This window comes from Zootoca vivipara, chromosome 8 (assembly GCF_963506605.1).
Source record: "Zootoca vivipara chromosome 8, rZooViv1.1, whole genome shotgun sequence".
Lineage (NCBI taxonomy): Eukaryota > Metazoa > Chordata > Lepidosauria > Squamata > Lacertidae > Zootoca > Zootoca vivipara.
In genome coordinates, this window is record NC_083283.1 from 6054476 (window position 1) to 6077902 (window position 23427).

Here is a 23427-nt window from a genome sequence, read left to right on the forward strand (position 1 = left end):
GTGCAGCCTGCCTTGCTCTCTTAATCTGTGGAGGTTTGTTGGGAATAATGAAACCACTGCTGTCATATTTTTTTAATACATGAAACACAGCATTTAGTATCGGATGACAGTGCTTGTAAAAATATTTAGATTAGTGGGGTAGAAGAAGAATTCTGGAAGGGGGCTTGAATCTAATAGCTTTCTACTGTGTAATAATATATAAATGAGGATTCTCCTTAAATAGCTTTAACTTTTAAAAAAATGTAAAAAAGGAGGCTTCTGTCAGCACGAATGAGAAGTGGTGACAACTTAATTCTGGTATTCATATTTGTGACACTTTTTCCAGAGCTTTTCTATAGTAAAAGACCCAGAGACGGAATAATCAAGCAGTGGTTAACAGAGAACTAGATCTGCAGCAGACCAATGAAATGTGCAAGTCACTCTTGCAGCTGCTTTCTGTTCATGTTCTTCATTCATGGCCGCAACTTTATTTAGCACATAGACAACTTGCTGCCGAGAGCAAATGTGTTCTGCTCTACTGCTGGTGCTGACAACATGTAAAGCCCACAATTTGGGCTTCTGATTCTTGGGACTCGCTCAGTGTCCTCATTTTGAGAAGTGCAGTAATGGAATATGAATAAATATGGGGTTTTTTTATAAAAAAAAGAAAGGGTGGGATAAAAATCAAATTAGTAATAATAAAGATGATTAATAGTAATGTTGTGGTCTAAAAGACTGATTTCTGAATTCTATCCCAGGGACTTCTGGGGCTTCTCTAAAGTTTATCAGGAATTTTTCAATGAGAAAGATCAGTAATACCAGAAAACATGTCTGCCATTGTTATCAGTGAGTAGCTGCAAGGGAGTTTTGTATGACTTCTGTGCTGCATTCTCCATCTACAAGAGACAATGGCCAAAAGACCTGGTGAACGCTCTGCATGGATTAGAGAGTTCTAGGATACAGTGACCTTGACAATGTGCAGGGCATCCTTTGCAGACAAGTCAATGTAGAAAGGCTTCCCTGGAGATACAGAGTTTGAAAACCATTGGTCTAGAAGCTCAGTCAGCCATCCTGTCAAAATGAATATGGTTTTTGCTTTCTTGGAAGTTGCCTGAAAAAACCATTCAGCTCATCTTGACAGAACTTCTGACAGACAATTGACATGAACAACATTAAGCAAATTATAGTTCTGCAGAATGAGGATGATGAGAACCAAAAGTAGCTCATTGCCAGGAGTCTGTCTTAGGTTGCTCTTATACATCCTGCTGCAAGAAGTCTCAGAGCAGCATCAGAGCACTGATCCCCTTGAGTGTGGCACCTCTTTTTAACTTCAGTGGACCATTGCAGACCTGGATCAAAGCTCACTTGCACTTCTCCCAGCCTGAAACTGCACTACCAGCATGGCATTTAAATTGAAATGAAAACATAATGCAAATAGCCGTCTCCATGCTTACGTGCTGCATAGGATAACATTTTTCTTCCAAAGAGAAGTTGAAACTATTACCGGTATTTTTAGTGGAATGGTTCCTTTAAAAAAAAAAGTTTCCAATAAGCACAAAGGATGCTAGTGAAATTGGTGTTATTGCTCCCTGACTGTTCATTGTGATAACATTTTCTTATTTAGCAAAACTTTATGCTGAAGATTTGTTTGCATGGTGTATTAGGCAAGTCTCATCAACCTTTTCATTTTGAAAGGTATAAAGGCTGATATTTGAAATCTTACAATAATTTTCATCTCCAGTTTTTAAATCACTGGAACTTATTTTGCATTATCACGGGGCAGAGAAGTTAGAATTTTAAAGTCTAAAGCAGTTGGAGTGGTAAAATTGTGTTTACTTCTAAAACTGCAGAATAGTTTTAGTTTTAAAACTGCAGAAGAATCTGCCTGTTGTAAAAAGCTTTCTAGAAATAACTGGTGACATTTTTCAAAAGAAAAAGAAGCTGCAAACAACTTGCAAGAGATCTCGATTTAGGCAGCCTGTGTAGAAGCCCAGGATTTAAAAGCTCTTGTTTAAGCTGATGATTATCTTCAGGTATAACTGAATTGTTTTAATATGGTGATAACGATGCTTTCATAGGCTGTGACTTGGAAGTTAGATTCATGTTGACACAGCGTGGAGAGTGGGATGATAATCACAGTAACAAACACATTTAGAATTGAAAGGCGGTGATTTCTTTGTGATATCAGATAGGAAGAGGTTTACTGTGACATTTTTTTGCTTGTGAGGACAAAGTGACTTGTTGGCACTTCTGTTTCCTTATAATTTGTGCCATTAAAATATAGATACAGGAAGAAGCTGACAGTATTTTTTGGCAGAGAATGAAACATGATGGATGCAGAATAATTTTATAGTAATTAACTCATATTTGGATCAAATTTAATGCTATTGTAGGGAAGATATAATAGTTCTAAAGGAGGGTAGCACTTGTAAAGCATATTAGATGTGGGCCAATGTCTAAAAGAGCTGCATATTTTGGACAGAGATATTGCCAGTTTTTCACAGCAGCTGCTGGCATTCCTGAAGAGAAGAGTTCCATTTTATATTGAGAAGCTTGTTTGGATCTTGTCCTTAGCCTTCTGCACAGATCATGAACCAGTTATGTCATAATGGTGAATTACTGAAGGCCAGTAATTCAGTTTGTGTGTCAATAAGAAATTGGAATTGTATGAATGGTGATTGCTGTGAAGTTCAGTGGTTTCAACAGCACCTTGCATAAGCATATCATTTCATGCAATTTTAAAATTCCCACCCGTCTCTCTTTAAAAATCAAGCATTGTTTCCCTGTTGCTTTTTGATGTGCATATGAATTCTCACATATTTGGCTCTCATTGCAAGTCTTAATTTCATCTGTCTTGTTTTACCTCCAGGATATGTAGAATATATGCCTACTGGTAGGGAGTGTTTTGTTTTGTTTTGTTTTGATTTCATGTAAGTTGCTCTGAGAGCCTTTTTGGATGAAGAGTGGAGTACAAATGCTCTAAATAAATAAAATAAAATATAAATATTATACAGAACGGTTAGAGATTTTTAAAAAGTTATGTGATGATCACTCATAACTTACAAAACACAAAGCATATAATTTTTCTGCATTTTCTATCCTTGTAGATATGAACTTCGAATCCGATACTTACCGAAAGGATTTCTGAACCAGTTTACTGAAGATAAGCCAACGTTAAATTTTTTCTATCAGCAGGTAAACACATACAGCTTTGTTTAAACTTGTTTTGGGAGTTGTGAAAGTCTGCTTTGTTTATATAAGTAGCATGTTGATGCAAGCACAGAAAAATGGTGGTGGTATATGTTATTTGAAAGCACACATCAGAATTGGAGGGAAAGGGTGAGTCTCTTTTCTCAGTTTAAAGTGACAGTTAATGTCTCCCCAGGGACGCAGGTGGTGCTGTGGGTTAAACCACTGAGCCTAGGGCTTGCTGATCAGAAGGTCAGCGGTTCAAATCCCTGTGACGGGGTGAGCTCCCATTGCTTGGTCCCAGCTCCTGCCGTCCCAGCTTGGTCCCAGCTCCAGCAGTTCGAAAGCACGTCAGAGTGCAAGTAGATAAATAGGTACCGCTACAGCAGGAAGGTAAACAGCGTTTCCGTGTGCTGCTCTGGTTCGCCAGAAGTGGCTTTGTCATGCTGGCCACATGACCTAGAAGCTGCACACCGGCTCCCTCAGCCAATAACGCGAGATGAGCGCAGCAACCCCAGATCGGTCACGACTGGAACTAATGGTCAGGTGTCCCTTTACCTTTAATGTCTCCCCAGTCAAGAAAACCAGTTTAAGGCACCAGTTTTCATAGTATGAGTGGAGTTTGATAATTTTGCACATAGCAGTGATTAGGTTTCCCCTCTGTGCACCGACCCCAGTTTATACATATGCTGCATTGGGATAGATTCAGAAATACTTTTGTGTAAGACACACTTGCAGTGTGGTATAAGTACCCTGGGATATTTCACCCTGGTTAAATTCTGCCTTTCCATGAATAATGCCCAAGGCTGTGGCAAGAAGACATGTTTTGAAAGAGTTTTTCAGATCCTGGGTCTGACCAGTGCCTGGATGGAATTCTGCTGTAGAAGAAAGATGGCATACTTCCCCCAATAAATTCCAGCTGTTATACACAAATTTCAGCTGTTCTATAACTATCTATACATCAATTCTTCTAGAGAGTCACACAAATCTGTGTAATAAATGTGGTACTTCCTCCCCCAAATAAAATAATAATAAAAATGCCCCACCCATCTGGCTGGGTTTCCCCAGATTAAAAACAGATTAAAAAAACATAGGGATATCTCATAAAGCTTTAAAGAAAAAGGGCTGCCTTCTTTCTTGCTATAAACTTCCTTTCAAAATCCAATTAACTTAAACCAGCTAACCATCTTCAAACCCTCATCTACTTGGAACGCTTCTAATAATTTTCTCTGTGACCAGGAAAACTGTGTATTCTGCAGTTCCATGCAAGTGCAGCTACAGTTCAATGGAAATACAGCAAAAAGCACAGGGCTTGGTTGCTGTGGGCACAATTCATTCATGGTCCTGAAAAATCTTGGCTTTTAGTCACCACAACTGTGAAGATAAGCTTGAAAAGTGAGTGGGCAAAGTCTGGTGGAATCTCAGAAAGTAGAAAGGAGCTGACTAAGAATTTGTTAGTTCTTTAGCTAGTGAAGACAGCAGAGTTTCACTGTGCAGCGTACTCCCCCTTTTCTTCACAATGATTGACAGATTTACTGTAAAATCAAAAGTGGGAATCAGTTATGCAAAATAAGTAGAGGTGTGCAAATTTGCTTAAATTGCATATACAATATAAGAGCTGCAGAATGCATTGTTGGTACAGGATTTGTTGTACTCTTTTGACAGAGATTTCTTTAGAATTATCTAAATTTATGTCAGTAACCTAATTAAAAAGTTACAGCCAGGGATTTATATGTAGCAGAGTAGTGGTAGAACATATGTTCGGGCTCTGGCAGCGGCGGCCTGGGCTCTGATTTGGGTTCTGGCTCAACAACTTTTTTGTCCAGATTTTTACCCCTTGAAATATAGCAGCCCTATATTAATGCTACATATTGGTGTAAATAATTTAAGTTCGTCGAACAGAAGTTATCTTTTTTTTCTGTGATAAGGGTGACAAATAATAACAGCATTAAAAAATTCTTTCCAGTAGCACCTTAGAGACCAACTAAATCTGTCATTGGTATGAGCTTTCGTGTGCACGCACACTTCTTCAGATACACACCTGTAACTAAAATAATAACAGCAATTGTGAGGGGGTGGAAGGCTTAATTCAGCGATTTGTTTCCAGTGGACAGTGTTGCATAATTTGTATTGGAGTATTATGATGACAAGATGGGTGTAAAATTGCTCTGGGGAGCTCTAGTTTGGATGCATATAGAGCTTGTGCTTGCCAAGGCGGTGATGTGATAGTGTCACAGATCTCTGGTCCGTTCACTGTTCAGTAGACTTGCTCCCAGGCTACTCTAAAGCATTACTGAGTGTGCTAGTATTTGCCATGCTCACGGTGCTCTTGCCAGTCTGTATGTTTTCCTTCTGCCAGCAAATCACTGATTTTTTTCTTTAAGCACTGCCTGGTTAGTGCCTTGCCTCATGAATTAATTGAATCATTTTTTGAATACAGAAATGCCAGCAAAAGTTGATTTTCAGGAGGACTGGAGGAAGCTTTTTGGACTTGTTTTTCATGGCCAGAGATCCTTCAAGTTTAAGTTCAAGCCCTTTAAGTTATTGTTTTTGTTAATAATATTATCCATTTCATTTCTATACTGTTTTATCTTTTAAAGAAAAGATATCAAAGTGGTTTACAACCTACATTAAAACATTGAATAAAACAATACTGAAGGAAGTCAAAGTATATTTTCAAGGCAACATAATTAGCAGGAATCTAAAACATTATCTTAAAGATTTCAAAATAAAACATTACAAAGGTGGTCAACTACAAAATGCACATTTAACACAGCAAAGTTAAAAAATATTTTATCTTAAACATTCCAAAAGAAAACATTGCTAAAGAAAGTCAACTATAAAACGCACATTTAAAACAGGAATATTAGCAAGAAAATAAAATATTAGAATAAAATGTTATCATAAGCATAGAACGTATCTGCTGATGTTGCTGCCAATCTTGCCAGTGGTGGTTCATGGAGGATGGCAGCTGTGGAAGCTCTGGCTCAAGATCCTGGGTCTGAGCTAAAAGACAGTCAAGATGGTCTCTGGCCTCTTCTTCAGCCTCAGCTTTTGTAGCTGGAGTCAATCAGAGGCCCACCCTCCCAGGCCAGGTGAAATAAGACAAGCAAGGCAAGGGAGCAGGTCTTCCAGGACGTCGAGCCCAAGATGTTTATGGGCCCTCAACTCTTTCACGAAGTCAGGAGTGGTCATAGGAAGAGCACTGTGACCATTGGGTTGATAGTGCAGGTTAGGTATTCTATTTAGACATTAGCTTCTTAAATTGCTTAGGGGATTTTGTTTGGAGGTGTTGCTTTATTGGTATTATTATTATTATTTGTATCTTTATTATGATTTATGTGGAAATTGTTCAATTTGGCACTGTACTTTTTGATGTTTTATTTATTGTTTATGATTACTTTTGTTACGTTTGGAAATATGCAATTCCCCCTCCCCCATGTTGTAAGCCACCTTGAGCTTGGTTTTAACTATAGAAAGGCAGTATACAAATTATATTATGTATGTATGCATGTATGTAAATTAATTTTTAACAAATAAGTCATAGTAGGCTACCAAGGGTTTGCTGTACTGCTCTGGAGCCCATTACCACATGTTAAATCTCTGCCAGACATTCCTGTGGATTTATTTCTTTGTATCATACAATTTATATACCACTTGATTATAAAAAGGCAAAAACCTCAAAGCAGTAGATGTGATGACGGTGATGTAAACTCTCATTGCTGCCACCACAGAATAGACCTCAAAGTGGCCTATAGTCTGACATAGTCTGACATGTATCTTCCTCAGTTTGTGTTCTGCTTTTGTATTTTCTGCTGCTTCCAAGCTCTCTAATATAACAGGAAGCAGCTGAGGCTCTAGTCAATGGAAGATACATGTAGGAGTGGTCATCTGTCTCTTGGGACATTTTTCTATTCCAGAGACCAACTAGTACAATGACAGACAGTTAGCTAGGTCAAAAAGAAACTCTTTTAAGAGCAGTCAGGAAAAATGATGCAGACCCATCAGTCTCTGGTGGTAGATAATCCTTACTGTTCTCTGAGCCATGCAAATCTTTGAAGTCTTGTAAACCTATATCTTACGAGGTGGTGATCTTTCCATGTGGCAAGATATATTTACAAAACATTCCAGCTTCCCCCTCCCGGTAAAATTAAAATTAGTAAGAGTACGCCTGATTAAGTGATCATTTGCACTAAAGACTAGCATTGCTTCCAATATTATAAAGGTTCCCAAGTGTATAGTTTGATTTTGCCAACAAAATAGGAAGTGGGAGCATATACAAAGACAGCTGGGGGATCTGTCCACCATGACAGAAGGGGTAATTTTAAAGTCATTCTGCCTTGCACAATGCCCTGTTGGCAAGCAGTTCCCTTCCCCCAGTCACTAATGTCCTTATTATTACCATAGAAATAAGGGAGCCTGTGTAATTAGTGCAGGATGTCAAAGATCAACTTGCATTAATGTAGCAACTGTGACCTTTTTGATAAGGCAGAGCAGCAGCTGAGGGCAGATGGCAGCTGAGTGTTACCTAGTGCAAAGCTTTGCTTTTAAAAGCTGGAAAGAAAGAAAAAAAGACCAGTGTGTATTTTCTTTGGAGCATGAAAGTCTTGTTTAATGATTTGTCTGTTGTAAAGCTGGCCAAAAGGGAAGGGAGCACTTATATAAATGAAGTAGAGTAGTAACCACTTTTTGCAGTTCAACATTGTAGAAGCCATGATGATTCCACAGGATAAGAAACTTAGAACAAATGGGATGCAGAGGGTTTCATCCTCCGACAGCCTACTTTACTTCTTTTACAGATGCAGAGAAGGGACAGAGTGCTCTATCAGTCGTTAGCTACTTTGCTTGCCAGCATGCAATTCCTTATCTACTATGGCTACCAGGCAAGTTCTGAAACACAAGGCTGCTTTAAATAATGGCTTATTTAGAGGTCACATTCTGTGCATGGGTTCAACAGTGGCTTGAAATCCATGCTTTTATATACCTAAGTCAGTTGTCTTCATTGCTGACAGTGCTTGTAAGGAAACCTTGAAAATATACTAGACTGAATAATGTTTTGTTGTGGGCTGGTAGAGGGGAGGGTAGAGGAAGCTCTGTTCCTTCCCTAGTAACCCTCTGGATTTTCATTGGGCACAGAAAATGACATTCACTTGGACCAGCTTTACATGTCTTTGTTTCTACAGTAACATTCTGGGGACTGTTTTAAATGCTACACTTACCATGGAGATTAGCACCCCCATGGTGAGTTGAACTACCAACCTGCACATGCACACCTGCTTTCTCCATCTGTCTCATGATGGACAACTTTGTACATGTGAGTTCAGAAAGCAGACATCTGAAGAAAACATAACATTTAACTCTGCACTGTTAGCATCCCTATGCCCAGGTAGAGGATGGCCCAATAGATGGGAAACAATCTCAGATTAATGTTTTGCACCCAATCCCGAGACTCATCTTGGTGCCTTTGGATCGCTTGCTGTTTAATTAATGCATTATTGGTTTCATACTGTGAAAGCTGGACATTAGGAACCTGTTCAGATCCTTTCCTATCCCTGAAGCCACACCAATAAACCCGCTACCTCCCTTTGCACTCAGGGCTCCTCAGTTTCACCCTCTCCTGTTTATGTGCACCTCCTAATTAAGGCATGTAAGGTTGAATGTAACCTCATCCATGCCTTGCCCCGATTTACACTTTTTTGGGGGGGATTGTATCTTTTTGCTGCACAAAGATTAAAACCTTGATTATTCCATGTATTGTCTAATAGCAATCTTCTCATCTGAATTAAATTCCCAGGCTATGGTGAATGTTTCTTTCTGAGATTTTGTTGCTGTAAGGGCTGGGGGTGGGGAGATCTGGCTAAATGAAGCACATGCCTTCTAAAACATAGCAGCTGCTGTATAAGGCAATACAGTCCGTAATAAATTTATTCTTAACTCATGCACCAGAGTAAGCCTACACTGTTTGGAATGTCCAAACGTATGAGCTCTTCATTCCTCTCATCTTGACTGTGTATCGTGCCAGTCTGATGTGCCAGAGAACTTGACTGCTGGTGGGTTTTACAATTGTTCCTTAATGTTTTGAAGTTTGGGAAGTGACTAGTCAGCAAGTTATTCAAGAAGTGCACACAACCAGTGTTCTGTCTCAACAAAAATAAGGATCCTACTGAGAGAGCAGACTTGCTGTATTTTTGCTTTTTTGTTTCCCAATAAGCGTTTAGCCTGTGAAAAGGTTGCTGCTATTGGGGCTCCTGGCTTAAGCTCAACTCTGTGTTTACTCATAATAAGTCCCACTGAGTTAAATGGGGCTTTCCCTGTGTGTGCTGCATTTCAAACTTGAATCACTTTCTCTGGTTCATCACCCCTTCCCCTGGTGTGAAAAACATGTATGAGCTTGAAGAGAAACTCTCAAATGGTTGATCTCAACCTGCTTTTAATTCTAATTAATTCCTGTTGGAGTAAAATTCCAAACTGGTGTGGGATTCTTCTCATTGAGTCTGGGACTACATCTTGGGCAACAAACGGGTTTCCTAATCTCATCTTTTCCTCCTGCTGTGCAAAAGTGGAGGAGGGATAGATTTGCAGGGGAGACAGTGAGTAGTGAGGTGTGTGAGAGTGTAGGGAAAGAGCTGTCTGTTGCACTGTCTCAGATTCACCCTCCCTAAGATTGCTTTTCTGCCAGCTGGTATTCTTGAACAAGTTCTGGAAAAGAATTCAAAGAGGACCTGGAGAAGAAAGCATGCAGGTACAGGACAGATTAAGCACCTTTAGCCCACTTGACTCTTCTCCCTTCCAAATGCCATCAGCTGCTTTAAATGACAACAATAAACAGGGATTTGGAAATCCTGTTTGAGCTTTTGAATTTGCAGTTCTTGCCGTTTACTGCTCTGAGGCAGTGTCTGCAAACTTGCAGTTTCACCAGTTCCTGTGGCTGCCTTCTGCCATAATGTCTGCATGGTGAAATAAAGGTTTTGGGGAGGAGTCACCAGCTCTCTCAGAATCAAGCTACTAAATTCACAGATTATGATGTGCAATTTTTTGAAACTGAGAACCAACCAAGCGTCCTTAGGGACTGTTTTCCAGTGTGAAGGTTCAGATTCCAAAGCTGGGCCATAGTTAATGTATTTGCTCAAGCACCTCCAATGACAAAAGAAGAAGAAAACATGTGCATGATCTCACATAGTCTTCCCCAACCTGGTGCACGCCAATTGTTTTGGACTACAACTCCCATCATGCTGTCCATGCTGGCTATGGCTGACGTGAATTGTAGTCCAGCAACACCTGAAGGTTCACCTTCTTAGAACCCTCACCCTGTGTTTCTTCATGAATCAGTGTTCAGGTGAGGCTTCCCCCAAGTGCAAGGAATTTGCTGCATTTTTGCACTAGGAGTGATGCTGTCACCACCTGATACAATAATGCTGCACAATTGCTAGCTCAAATCGGACAGAGATTGATTTGAGAAGTTAAGGCCAAAGCAGTAAATTATGCAATTATATAATTATATAAATTATTAGATCACGGTCTGCAGTTTCTTGAAGATGGACTTCTGGCAAGTGATGGGCTGCACCTCACAAAAGTTGGGAGGAATGTTTTTGTCATGAAACTTAAAAACCTCATCAGGAAGGCTTTAAACTGACTTATGTGGGGGAGGGAGACAGTAGTCCTGAAGATAGGAGTCTATCAAGTTCTGAAGATGATCATCCAAATGTCAAGGACCAAATGGAGCAAAAAGCATGCAGACCTAGTGGTGGGAGGAAGATATCCTTAAATAAGAGACATGGGGGAATGATCAATGGTCTTCAATGTCTGTATACTAATGCACAGAGCATGGGAAATAAACAAGATGAACTTGAGCTCTTGGTACAGCAAACTAAATACGACATAAAATAGGCATCACTGAAACCTGGTGGGATGAGTCTCATGACTGGAATGTAATAATAGAGGGATACAATCTATTTCAGAGAAATAGACCAAACAGGAAAGGAGGAGGAGTAGCGTTATATGTCAGGGATGTGTATACCTGTGAAGAGATCCAGGATTTAAAACTTCAAAGCCAAGTTGAGAGTATCTGGGTCAAAATTAAGGGAGAGAAAAATAACAGTGATCGCACTGTGGGAGTTTACTATAGAGCCCCAAGCCAAACTGAGGACACAGATGAAGCCTTCCTGGAACAGATGACCAGGCATTTAAAAGGAGGTGAGATAGTAGTAATGGGGGATTTCAACTATCCTGACATTTGTTGGGTGTCAAACTCAGCCAAGAGCATAAGGTCGAACAGATTCCTCACTGGCCTTGCAGACAATTTCATTGTCCAGAAAGTGGGAGAACCAACAAGAGGATCAGCCATTTTAGATCTGGTCCTAACCAATAGTGATGACCTGGTTAGTGGGGTAGAAGTGGCAGGATCATTAGGTGGGAGTGATCATGCTCTTCTGGAGTTTATTGTTCAGCGGAAAGGAGCAACCAAGCATAGTAAGACTCAAATCCTAGACTTTAAGAAAGCCGACTTCAGAAAACTTAGGGAAACGCTGGGTGAGATCCCATGGACAGACTTACTAAAAGGGAAGGGAGTTCATGATGGTTGGGAGTTTGTTAAAAGGGAGGTATTAAAAGCACAACTTCAGGCAATACCAATGAGACGGAAACATGGAAGGTGCCTAAAGAAGCCAGGGTGGCTATCTAAAGAACTTTTGACTGAGTTAAGATTTAAAAGGGATATGTACAAAACATGGAAAAGGGGAGAAATCACCAGAGAGGAATTCAAACATATAGCCAGCACATGTAGAGACAAAGTCAGAAAAGCTAAAGCACAGAATGAACTCAGGCTCGCCAGAGAGGTTAAAAGCAACAAAAAGGGCTTTTATGGGTATGTCCGTAGCAAAAGGAAGAACAAGGAAACAGTGGGGTCACTTAGAGGAGAAGATGGTGAAATGCAAACAGGGGACAGAGAAAGGGCAGAACTCAATGCCTTCTTTGCCTCAGTCTTCTCCAAAAAAGAAAACAACGCCCGACCTGAAGAACATGGAGCAGATGATTCAGCAGGGGAAACACAGCCCAGAATAAGTAAGGAGGTAGTACAAGAATACTTGGCTAGTTTAGATGTATTCAAGTCTCCAGGGCCAGATGAACTACATCCAAGAGTATTAAAAGAACTGGCAGAGCTGATTTCAGAACCACTGGCAATAATCTTTGAAAATTCCTGGAGAACAGGCGAAGTTCCAGCAGACTGGAGGAGGGCAAATGTTGCCCCTATTTTCAAAAAGGGGGAAAGAGAGGACCCAATTACCGCCCAGTCAGCCTGACATCAATACCAGGAAAGATTCTAGAGCAGATCATTAAGCAAACAGTCTGTGAGCACCTAGAACACGGGTGTCAAACACAAGGCCCGCGGGCCAAATCCGGCCTGCCAGACCTCGTCATGTGGCCCGTGTAGCCAGGGCCGGCGCCTCCATTTAGGATGCGGGAGGCAATCCTCCTCTGAGGCCGCCGCTGCTCAGCGGGAAGGAAGGGGCGCCGCCCAGAGGCGCCCGCAGCTTCTGATTGGCTGCAGGATATTCCCCTTCCAGCACGGCTTCTGATTGGCTACAGGAATCTCCTGCAGCCAATCAGAAGCTGCGGGCTCCTCTGGGCGCCGCCCCTTCCTTCCCGCTGAGTGGCCAAGAGCGGGAAGGAAGCGGCAGCGGCATGGAGACTGCCTTCACTGCCCATGCAAGGTAAAAAAAAGGAAGCCCCTTTTCTTTCTTCCCCCTTCCCCGAAGCTGCTGGCGCGTGTGTGTGCGTGTGTCAGGCCCCATTTCTTCGGGTTCAAGGGGGTTCATTCACAAGGGGGGGGGAGGATAAGGATGAGAAATGGCGGCAACGGTGCGCCTCAGCCGGTTCTCAATCTTTATCTTGAACACACTCCACGTCCACGCACACCCTCTCCAGTCTGGCAAAACTAATTGGAAGTGTTTACCAGCCTCCAATTTTCTCCTTTGGTTGTTAGCAGAGCCCTGACTTCAGTGTCCCCTTGCAGTTTTCTGTTGCTGGCCATAGAACACGCGGTGGCCTTTGGGGTATTTTTTTTTTTTTTGAGGGGGTGTTCCATCCTCCTGGCTGAGGAGCTTCCATCCTCCTGGCTGAGGAGCTTCCATCCTCCTGGCTGAGTTACAAAAGCATGGATGATGGTCTCCAAATCTTAGTACTGTACTGCAACTTGTATTGTTTAATGGTGGTTTTACGCAGACTTTTGTACTGGTGCCTGAACCCTTCTCTCCTGTACTGTAAGTACATATGATGTATGTGCGGGGGAGGGGGGTCTGCTTATTAGGGGAGGTCTGCTTATTATTCTGCTTAAAAGTCTGAGCGGTAAACTTTGGATATACTGACCACTTCCGTGTCACTTTACAGTGGTATAGGGACCATAAACTACAATCAAATATGTTTCTGCTTTCAGAGCTAGTTATTACTTACATTATTACAAAAAGCAGTAATAATTGAATGCAGTGACAATAATTTATGATAATAAAGAGTGGACACATAGTCCTACAGATACAACCAGCCCTTTGAGGGTGACCAAACTGCTGATGCGGCCCCCGATGAATTTGAGTTTGACACCCCTGACCTAGAAAGAAACTCTGTGATCACTAAAAGTCAGCATGGGTTTCTGAAAAATAAGTCATGTCAGACTAATCTGATCTCATTTTTTGACAGAATTACAAGCCTGGTAGATGAAGGGAACGCTGTGGATGTAGCCTATCTTGATTTCAGCAAGGCCTTTGACAAGGTGCCCCATGATATTCTTGTAAAGAAGCTGGTAAAATGCGGGCTAGACAATGCTACCATTCAGTGGATTTGTAACTGGCTGACTGACCGAACCCAAAGGGTGCTAATCAATGGCTCCTCCTCATCCTGGAGAGTAGTGACTAGTGGGGTGCCACAGGGTTCTGTCTTGGGCCCAGTCTTATTCAACATCTTTATCAATGACTTAGATGATGGGCCTGAGGGCATCCTGAGCAAGTTTGCAGACGACACCAAATTGGGAGGGGTGGCTAATACCCCAGAGGACAGGATCACACTTCAAAATGACCTTAACAGATTAGACAACTGGGCCAAAGCAAACAAGATGAATTTTAACAAGGAGAAATGGAAGGTACTACACTTGGGCAAAAAAAAATGAAAGGCACAAATACAGGATGGGTGACACCTGGCTTGAGAGCAGTACATGTGAAAAGGATTTAGGAGTCTTGGTAGACCACAAACTTAACATGAGTCAGCAGTGTGATGCAGCAGCTAAAAAAGCCAATGCAATTCTGGGCTGCATCAATAGGAGTATAGCATCTAGATCAAGGGAAGTACTAGTACCACTGTATTCTGCTCTGGTCAGACCTCACCTGGAGTACTATGTCCAGTTCTGGGCACCACAGTTCAAGAAGGATACTGACAACCTGGAACGTGTCCAGAAGAGGGCAACCAAAATGGTCAAAGGCCTGGAAACGATGCCTTATGAGGAACGGCTTAGGGAGCTGGGTATGTTTAGCCTGGAGAAGAGAAGGTTAAGGGGTGATATGATAGCCATGTTCAAATATATAAAAGGATGTCATATAGAGGAGGGAGAAAGATTGTTTTCTGCTGCTCCAGAGAAGCGGACACGGAGCAATGGATTCAAACTTCAAGAAAGAAGATTCCACCTAAACATTAGGAAGAACTTCCTGACAGTAAGAGCTGTTCGACAGTGGAATTTGCTACCAAGGAGTGTGGTGGAGTCTCCTTCTTTGGAGGTCTTTAAGCAGAGGCTTGACAGGCATATGTCAAGAATGCTTTGATGGTGTTTCCTGCTTGGCAGGGGGTTGGACTGGATGGCCCTTGTGGTCTCTTCCAACTCTGATTCTATGATTCTATGCAGAGATGCAGCAAGCAGCTTCTTCTGAGTGTATCATTCCAGATTCTCTCACAACATCCTATTGTGCCCTAGCACAGAGTTTGGGAATTTCTGCTATAGCATCTCTGGCAAATTGAAGCTTCAGCTTACCCATCTTTCATGGACTTCATGAATGTTCTATATTTAACCTTAGTCAATGGAATAAAGTTTAGCACACAGCAATAGTCTTTGGGGCACGGAGTGCTCTTATCTTCTGAGCAGCAAACTGCTGCTGTAGTGGCAGCAGGGTGATTAGTGAACATCACAGTTACGAACAGTATTCCTGAAGGAATTGCGCTGGCTGCCAGCTTACTCCCAGGCTAGGTTCACAGTTCCGGTATTTGTGTACAAAGCCTTATACAGCTTGGGACCAGATTGTTTCACCACCTACATACCCAACTGATCGCTGCAGGAGAGGGCACCCTATGGATCCCATGCTACCAGGAGGTACCTTTTGCACATTGTCAGAATTAGACCTTTGGTGTGGCATTTTCTACACTTTGGCACTTTCCTACACTTTGGCACTCCTTCCCACTGCATATCGAACAGGTGCCTTTTATATGAGTTCCTTGGCACCTGTCAAAGACCTTCTTATAAAAAAAGTTTGCAGATTTTTATCCCAGTTGGTATACAGAGCCATCTTTCCTATTGGGCTGACTGGTGCGTTGCACCAGGGCACCGGCCTCTGAGCGGCCTCTGAGGGGCGCCCCAGCAAGTGGGGGAGCTGCGCAGAGCAAGCGCCCCTCACTGCCCACGTGGAGGCGAGGCCGGGGTCCGGCTCCTCCATGGCATCTCCTCCCTGCCGGAGGAGCCCCCTCCAGCCCTGCTGGCAGCGCAGCCCTTGCCTGCCTCCACCATGCCGTACCGCGGCTGGAGCCCCCTCCCTGCCGGCGCTCCGGCATCGCTCTGAATTTACGTTGGCCGGATCTCGCAGAGAAGGCGGTGCAGGGGCGCTCCCTCCCCCGGTTTTATTAAGGGCCCTTAATATAAGTTACCTGCTAAAGGCCACTGAAAAATGCTAAATCCTTGTTTGTGATACCTTCTCTAGAAAGCCTTAATTTCTGGGTACTGTACTGCTGTGCATTGTTGCGCAGCAACAATGAAGAAGAAACAAAGAGTTTATTCTCCAAAGAGATGGAAATCTAAAGGACCAAAAATAGAGCACAGTATAATAGGAAATGGTTGCAACCTGCTTGGCTGAAACCAGCATGTGCTCATTCACCCACCAGTGTTTGATTTCTGATTAAGAAATTATTGTGTGTATGGTTACCTGCTGCCTTAATCTTTTTCTAAAAAAGTTTCCTTTTTGGAGTTTATTTTTTGGGGAGATTCAGGGATTTGGAGGGTGAGGAGAGAAACTGTGATGCTGCAGTAAACTGCAGTTAGATAAATGTATAGGACATAGCAGCATGCTAGGGCAGTTGGCTTTATATTCCACTAAGAGGTAGCAATCTTACTGTTCCTTTCCATGTGTGTTAAGGGGGGAATTGTTTCCTGGATGTGTAGTAGCCAGAGAAGAATTCAGAGTTGTGATCTAGGTGTATTTGGTTGGTTGGTTTGATGCACTTCATCACCAAGGCTAGAGCACTTTAGAGCTTTTGACTACACCAAGGCTAGAGCACTTTAGAGCTTTCTCCTTGACTGAACATCTTGTATTCAAAATGCTTTTTCGATAGGGTACAGTTGTACAGTGTTTACTTTTATTTTTACTTCTTTGCAATCTCTTAAGATTGGAAATAGTGTTTCTGGGGCTTGTGTGTGACCTTTTTCATGCACTGCTAACTCAAAGCAAGCCCAAGAACATTTCCTAAAACAACGCTTTTCTGCACTTCTTAAAATTCCTAGTCGTTCAAGATCAAATACAACATTAGACATCATGGTGGGGAGGAAAGCATGAGTAGTCAAGAGAGAGACTGAAACATGATTGAGTAATGAACCCCAAAGAGAACCTGAGCATACATGTGAAATATGGGGGGCAGAGGCATATACCGTGTTTCTCCGAAAATAAGCCATACCCCGAAAATAAGCCATAGTGATAGGCAGTTTAACCTTGTAGGTTAAACTGTACCATACTTAATAATAATAAAAAAGACATCCCCTGAAAATAAGCCACCGTGTTGTTGTTTTTGAGGAAAAATAAATATAAGACGGTGTCTTATTTTTGGAAAAACGCGGTAGCAGTCATGGTTGTGTTCTCATGGTCATTGAGAGCAGCAGATAAGTTTGCATGGACTATTACACCAGGAAGTCAGGCATGGAAAGGAATAGATTGCCTGAGGAAGAAGAGGTATTTGTGGCTAGGTGGCCAACCTGTAGCAAGGTTGCCTTAAGTGGCACAGGACATGGAGACGGTGACACTTTTGTAACAGGAGCAGGAGAGCGCGTGGTCCTGTCTGTGCATGAGTTGGACCTTCCCTTTTGCTTGCCTCTCCTCTTGTCTGTTCCCTGAGACAAACCACTCCGAAGTGGTCAAGGGATGCTGACGTTTTCATTCTAGTATGAATTAGTGTGGCACTCTTTTATACTTTGCATTCCATCTGTGGCTCATGTGCCAAAAAGGCTATCACCTTGGTTTTGGAAGTGAATAGTAAATATTTTAAGAGACACGAGCAATGGAAGTACAAGTCATATATGAATCAGACACAGATTTAGGGGGAAATGACCAGTTTGCCCGCACTAGGTGCTGAGCCAAAAGGGCACTGTAGGGAGCACTGCAACAGTGATGTAGAATGGAGAGGAAGAGGCGGGAGGGGCACTGAATTTTTGGGCTACCCAAGGGCACTGCTGAAATTTGAGAGCCCAAAGTCCGCCACTGTAGGAAGAGGTCCATAGATAGTGCTTTCTTATTGACACCTGAGTACGTTTCTGTCCCTTGCAATTTAAGGAGAAGCCTTCTGTGATTATTTAAAAACCTAAGTGAAGCACAAAGTGCATTTTCCCACAATGTCAAACATTTAGTATAAAAAAGCTACAGTACAGAAAAAGGGAGCCGTGGGTTGGTTAGAATGTTTCAGACTAGGGCCTGGGAGACCAGAATTCGAATCCCCACTATGCCAGGGGTGACCTTGGGCCAGTCATTGCCTCTCAGCCTAACCTACCTTATAGGGTTGTTGTGAGGAAGAATTAGGAGGGGGAGAACTATGTATGCCGCCTTGAACTCCTTGGAGGAAAGGAGGATATAAAAGGCATAAATAAAATGTATTCTACTGGACTGTGTTTTTTGCCCATGGCACTCCTATTTGGCTTTTTACTTTGCTTCATCTTTCTGATTAGGAGGGAATATACAGCACAAGGTGTCTAAATGTTTGGCTGAAGGTTTCATGTACTATGATTCTGACTATGAAAACTATTCTTGAATACCAACCAGTGAATATTATTAAAAAGAAGTAAGAAAGAAAATGTTGTTGTACATGAACACACATTGATTGTCCATATTATTTTGGGAAGTTGAGTTTTCCATTGAAGTGAGTGATTTAATAGTGAGGAACGGTGGTGCAATGGGCAATTCTTGAATTTGGTGAAAAGAACCATATAATTCAAGGGAAAATATTACATTAATTAAAATCAGCATGTTGATCTGATTAATGTAAAAGACTCTTTTTGTAAAGCAGCTTTGCAAGGGTTTTAAATTAATATCCTAGCTTCCTAGGGAAGTATTTCATTATAAAATTAATGTAATTGAACAGCAGTTCTAATTAGTAGATATTAAGCTCACAATCATTTTTGGGAATCAAGCAAATATCCAGCAATGTGCAGAAAAAACACCAAGCTTTCAGTGTAATTCTGTTAAGCTCTGATTTGTTATCTATAAACTTTAAGCATTTTAAAGATGAAAAGCCCTATTAGGCCTAAGTATTCATAAAAATTAAGTTTTTGTGTAGGTTATCTCTGCTTACCCAGCTATTCACAATGTTGGCTATTATTAATCATTCTTCCTTCTAACAGAGCTGTTTAAATGTCCAATGGTAGATATGTGCTAATGTTAATTATTGCCATTAAAATATACATCTCAGTCAAGGAGGTCTGAAATTCATTTGAGGATAAATTATATTTTTAATTACCAACCTTTATTTATTTATTTATTTGCTTTGAGGGGGGATTGGATGACTATAATTTTATCTGTTCATGGCCCCCAGAATGGGTGGAGAGTTAGCTCCAGGACTCTCCTTGGAAAATCCTGGTCATGGTTTGTTTCACAAACTGAGGTAATTATGAGTTCTCCCACATGAAACAAACCATGGGTTGTGTCCTCAGAGTTGGTTTGCTTTTCCAGATGCTCTTGCCTCATGTCTTTGTAGACTGGCAAGCATCTGAGGTGACGTGGTGTCCAAGCAAGCCATGATTAAAGAAAGGTGTTGGGGTCACAAATAACACCAGGCCATTCTTGCAGCAAAGGAAAGTCAATACTGAACCATGGTTTCAGAATACAGTTTGTCAGTACACAATTAAAAGTTAAGCTGCTGAGCAGGGTACACACCTACCACCAAGCCATAGTTTAATAAATCATAGTTGAGTTAACCTTGGCTTAGTATTATGAGCAAACCAGGCCATTGCTTAGATGAGCATCTATCTTCTCCTTCAAGTGATTTTTTTTTGTGTGGTTCAACTTTTACAGCCTCCCTGATGCCTGTAGTAAAGCTTTGGGGAGCATGTATGCAGTAAATTCATTATCTATCAAAGTATTTGCATACCACATTTCATTGAGAATTCTAGGGCAGTTTACAACAATTTCCATAAAAACAATGCAACAAAACAAGAAAAAATAAAAATCCACCATAGAAAATACCACATCACTTCAGGCAATTTTACATTTTGGTGGTATGTGATTGGAAGGCAAGCAAGAGTGATACACAGTCCCTCTTTTTGCTTTTTCTTGGTTAATGTTTAAAATCGGGAGTCTCATGTCTTGCCAGTTGTGCATGTGTACATGCACAGTACAGTCAAACCTCTGGATACGAATGCTGTGGGTTGTGTACAACATGGGTTACGAATGCGTTGAACCCAGAAGTAGCGGAATGGGTTACTTCCGGGTTCGGTGGTTCGCACATGCACAGAAGTGTTGAATCACAGCGTACTGCTCATGTTGCAAACGGGGCTCTGGAACGGATCCAGTTCGCAGCCAGAGGTACCACTGTATCCCTCTTTGGATGTTGCACAAGAAACTAGAATTCTTTTCCTCACCCTACTCCTCAACCCCCCCCCCCCCCCACCTTTTAATGAACAAATCTGCTCTTCATTACTAATGGAAAAGATTGCTTGGCGCTTGAGAATAATTTACCTCCAAAGCAGACTGATGAAATTTGCTTGGAAAAGTATTGAAATTTGCAGTGAACATGACATTTGAATGAAAGTATATTTGTCATTTATACTGTTCTTGTATATGACACATTCCTCTTTGTTTTACTTTAGGTGAAAAATGACTATATGGTAGAAATAGCAGACCAGGTGGACCAGGAAATTGCCTTGAAGCTAGGTTGCCTTGAAATCAGGTAAAGCAATATTTTTACATATTTATTATTCAAACTTTTATAGGGTGAGCAACTTCCCTTATTCTTGATACCCTGATTGATATGAAAGTAGGGTTTTCTTTAAGGGTTTGCTTAAAAGTCTTTTAGAACCTATAGTGTTTGGTGTATTACAATTGTAATGCTTTTAAATTTACAGATTTCCCTTTCCCAAACTCCCAATTAGTGGCATTTTTATGTCACGTCTGCTCAGTTCACACAAATTTAACTCAAATGGTTAGAAATTAGCCAGAGTATTGAAAGTAAGGCAAGACAAATGCATTTACTGTGGGAGAATCTTTCTTCTAGGTATTCTAGTAAATCTATTACATTCCTCATGTTGCTGTGTATGTATCTACCTGGGAGGAAGCCAGTTTGATCTTTATGTATAGTTTTATTTAGTAAAATTTTTTCAATCTGTTGGCTAGAATGCCAGTGAATACTTTGTAATCACTGTTCAGCAGTGATATAAATTCATTTAATTATTCAATAAATTATTCTATTCTATTCTATTGGCCTATAGTTTTTAATTAGCGTCAGGTCTTGTCCTTGTTTTGGTATCAATACGACAAAGGCTTCTTCCCATGATCCCAGTATTATTTCACATTTTAAAATTCTGTTCATTACCAAATTCATTGGTGTTATTAAGATTTCCTCTAATTTTGTATAATATGCTGCTGTCAAACCATCTGTTCCAGGTGTTTTTCCTACTTTTGCTTTCGTAACTGCTTGGTGCACATCCCTTGTTGCAGTTGGCTGATTTAATTGTTCCCTTTTCTCTGCTCCTATTGTCTGGACCAGGCATCCCCAAACTGCGGCCCTCCAGATGTTTTGGCCTACAACTCCCATGATCCCTATGTAATGGTCGGTGGCTCTCACTTGCCTGTCCCAGCCAATCTCCTGGCTTGAGCAGCTTGTGGGAAACACACAACTCGGCACTTCTCTTGTGAGCCGTAGTCAAAACAATTTCCCGGTAGTTCGCTGCCACCACCCTTTCTCACTTGCACCTGGCCAGAGAGCCCAAAAGGGAAAGTTCTCCGCCTTGTTACAAGGTTGCAAGCCTCTGACTACTCTTAATAAAGCAGGCAGAAATTCAACTGGTTTGGTTTCGTTACTCAAACCCAGGCACACTCACTTGTGCAGCCCAACACTCAGTATACGACCAAATGGTCAAGGGACCGGACTAGTTGCCCCACCCTGAACAATACTCAAGGTCCAAACCAAAATATACCTTTTCAAGGCTTTATTAAAAAGTGTAAAACATACAACTTAAAAATAGCAGTGCACATTTCTCGTGAGGTTACAGAGATCGCAAATAATAAACATAAGCATACAAATTGCTCTAACTAAAGGATACATACGGTTACGCAGATATAACTTGTTGCAAAGCTTTCAGAAGGCGCAGCCCGCAGGCCCCCCTTCTCCTCTCACAGCTTCATACTCGCAGAAGCTCTGGCAAAATTGCAAGTGGCAAAATGCAAAGTTCTAATGCTAGAACTCCCAAGTTATGGGGAAAGGGTCAGGTGGGGTTCCGTTTTCCCACCAATGGAAATGAGGCTCCAATTAGCAGTTTACCAATGATTTCTGGTGTAGCCCATTTGTCTTCACCTGTCTTACTTCACACTCTGATCTAATACTAGCAGATAGTAAGGCAGTTCTCTCATTCCCTCCCAACTCATCAGGGTCAAGCCGACCCCAGGTGGACAGGATAGAGTGATTAAACCCCCTCCCATCCGTACCATAAGGAAATAGGGAACACCGGTGTTTCTTCTTCAGCCAAAGGCAATTACCACATTCCTTTGCAGGCAGCTAATTGGGGCTAGCAGAGAGGGACTTAGCAAGTTTTGTTAAAGGCCCAGCCTGCTCTTGCTGTCTCTCCCAGCATCCAAGGATTCAGAGTTGTTCATACTATAACTCCCATGCCATATCCATGACACCCTAGCTAACAGGACCAGTGGTCAGGGAAGATGGGAATTGTAGTCCAAAACATCTGGAGGGCCGAAGTTTGGGATGCCTGGTCTGGACAATACTGTGGGAGAATGTTTCATCATCCCACATTTTCAAATCGTGAAGAGTTGAATTAGGAACATTGCCATTGCCCCTTCCTTAACTTATTGTGCAATACTTGTAAAGTGTAAAAAAAATTATAGAGAAAAATAGAGAAACTGAGAGAAGTGAATCCAAACACAGTTTTTACTCTTGTAACCAGGAATATTTAGAGTTCGTCAGAAAAAAAAAGACTTTCTGTCATTTGTCTTAATGTCTCTGATCTGAAACTGATTTTTTTGCCTTTCTGTTGCATTTCTGCCACCCTCCTGAGCCTGAAGCTCTGTCGAGGGGATATTGTGTGCCCTAGATCTGAGCAATGGGCTTTGGAGACTGTCAGGCATCCAAATTGCTTTGTTGGCCTTTTTAAAGAGTGGAATACTGGCAAAGATGTTGTGGTCCCTTTTCATTAGCTGTCTCTTAATAAATTATCCAGGTGCCAGGCCAGAGCTGCAAATCTTCTTTCTTTCACAAATACACATTCTCACTCTTGCGAGCACAGAGTCATGCCTCTTGTATTTTATAATCGGTTGCTGAGAATCACAAGTGGGAAGAGCACTGTTGTACTCATTTCCTGCTTACAGGTTTCCCATAAGCATCTGGTTGGCTACTGTGGGAGCAAGGGTGGTTTCTTATATTCTTAAAGCAGCAAGGACTTATTAAATTGAGATTATAGTGCCAGTTATGGAGCCCCTCCTGTTCAGTATGCCCCACATAGGTTATGGGACCCTTCCTTTTCTCAGGGATCAGCCACAGCTCAGGGAGCCTTTATCTGGAGTCTCGTTTTCTCCATGGCCCACTCTATAAACAGTC

General features: G+C 41.7%; 1 protein-coding gene across 13 annotated transcripts in view; it reads left to right on the forward strand.

Moving 5' to 3' along the window:
* The window catches only part of PTK2 (protein tyrosine kinase 2), a 199157-nt gene that overhangs the window by 100018 nt on the left and 75712 nt on the right, over window positions 1-23427 (forward strand). For all 13 annotated transcript variants that reach the window (XM_060277581.1, XM_060277582.1, XM_060277579.1 and 10 more), the window contains 2 exons: window positions 3087-3174; window positions 20474-20553. In XM_060277581.1, coding sequence (XP_060133564.1) covers window positions 3087-3174; window positions 20474-20553 — 168 coding nt within the window. The remainder of the gene's footprint in view (window positions 1-3086; window positions 3175-20473; window positions 20554-23427) is intronic.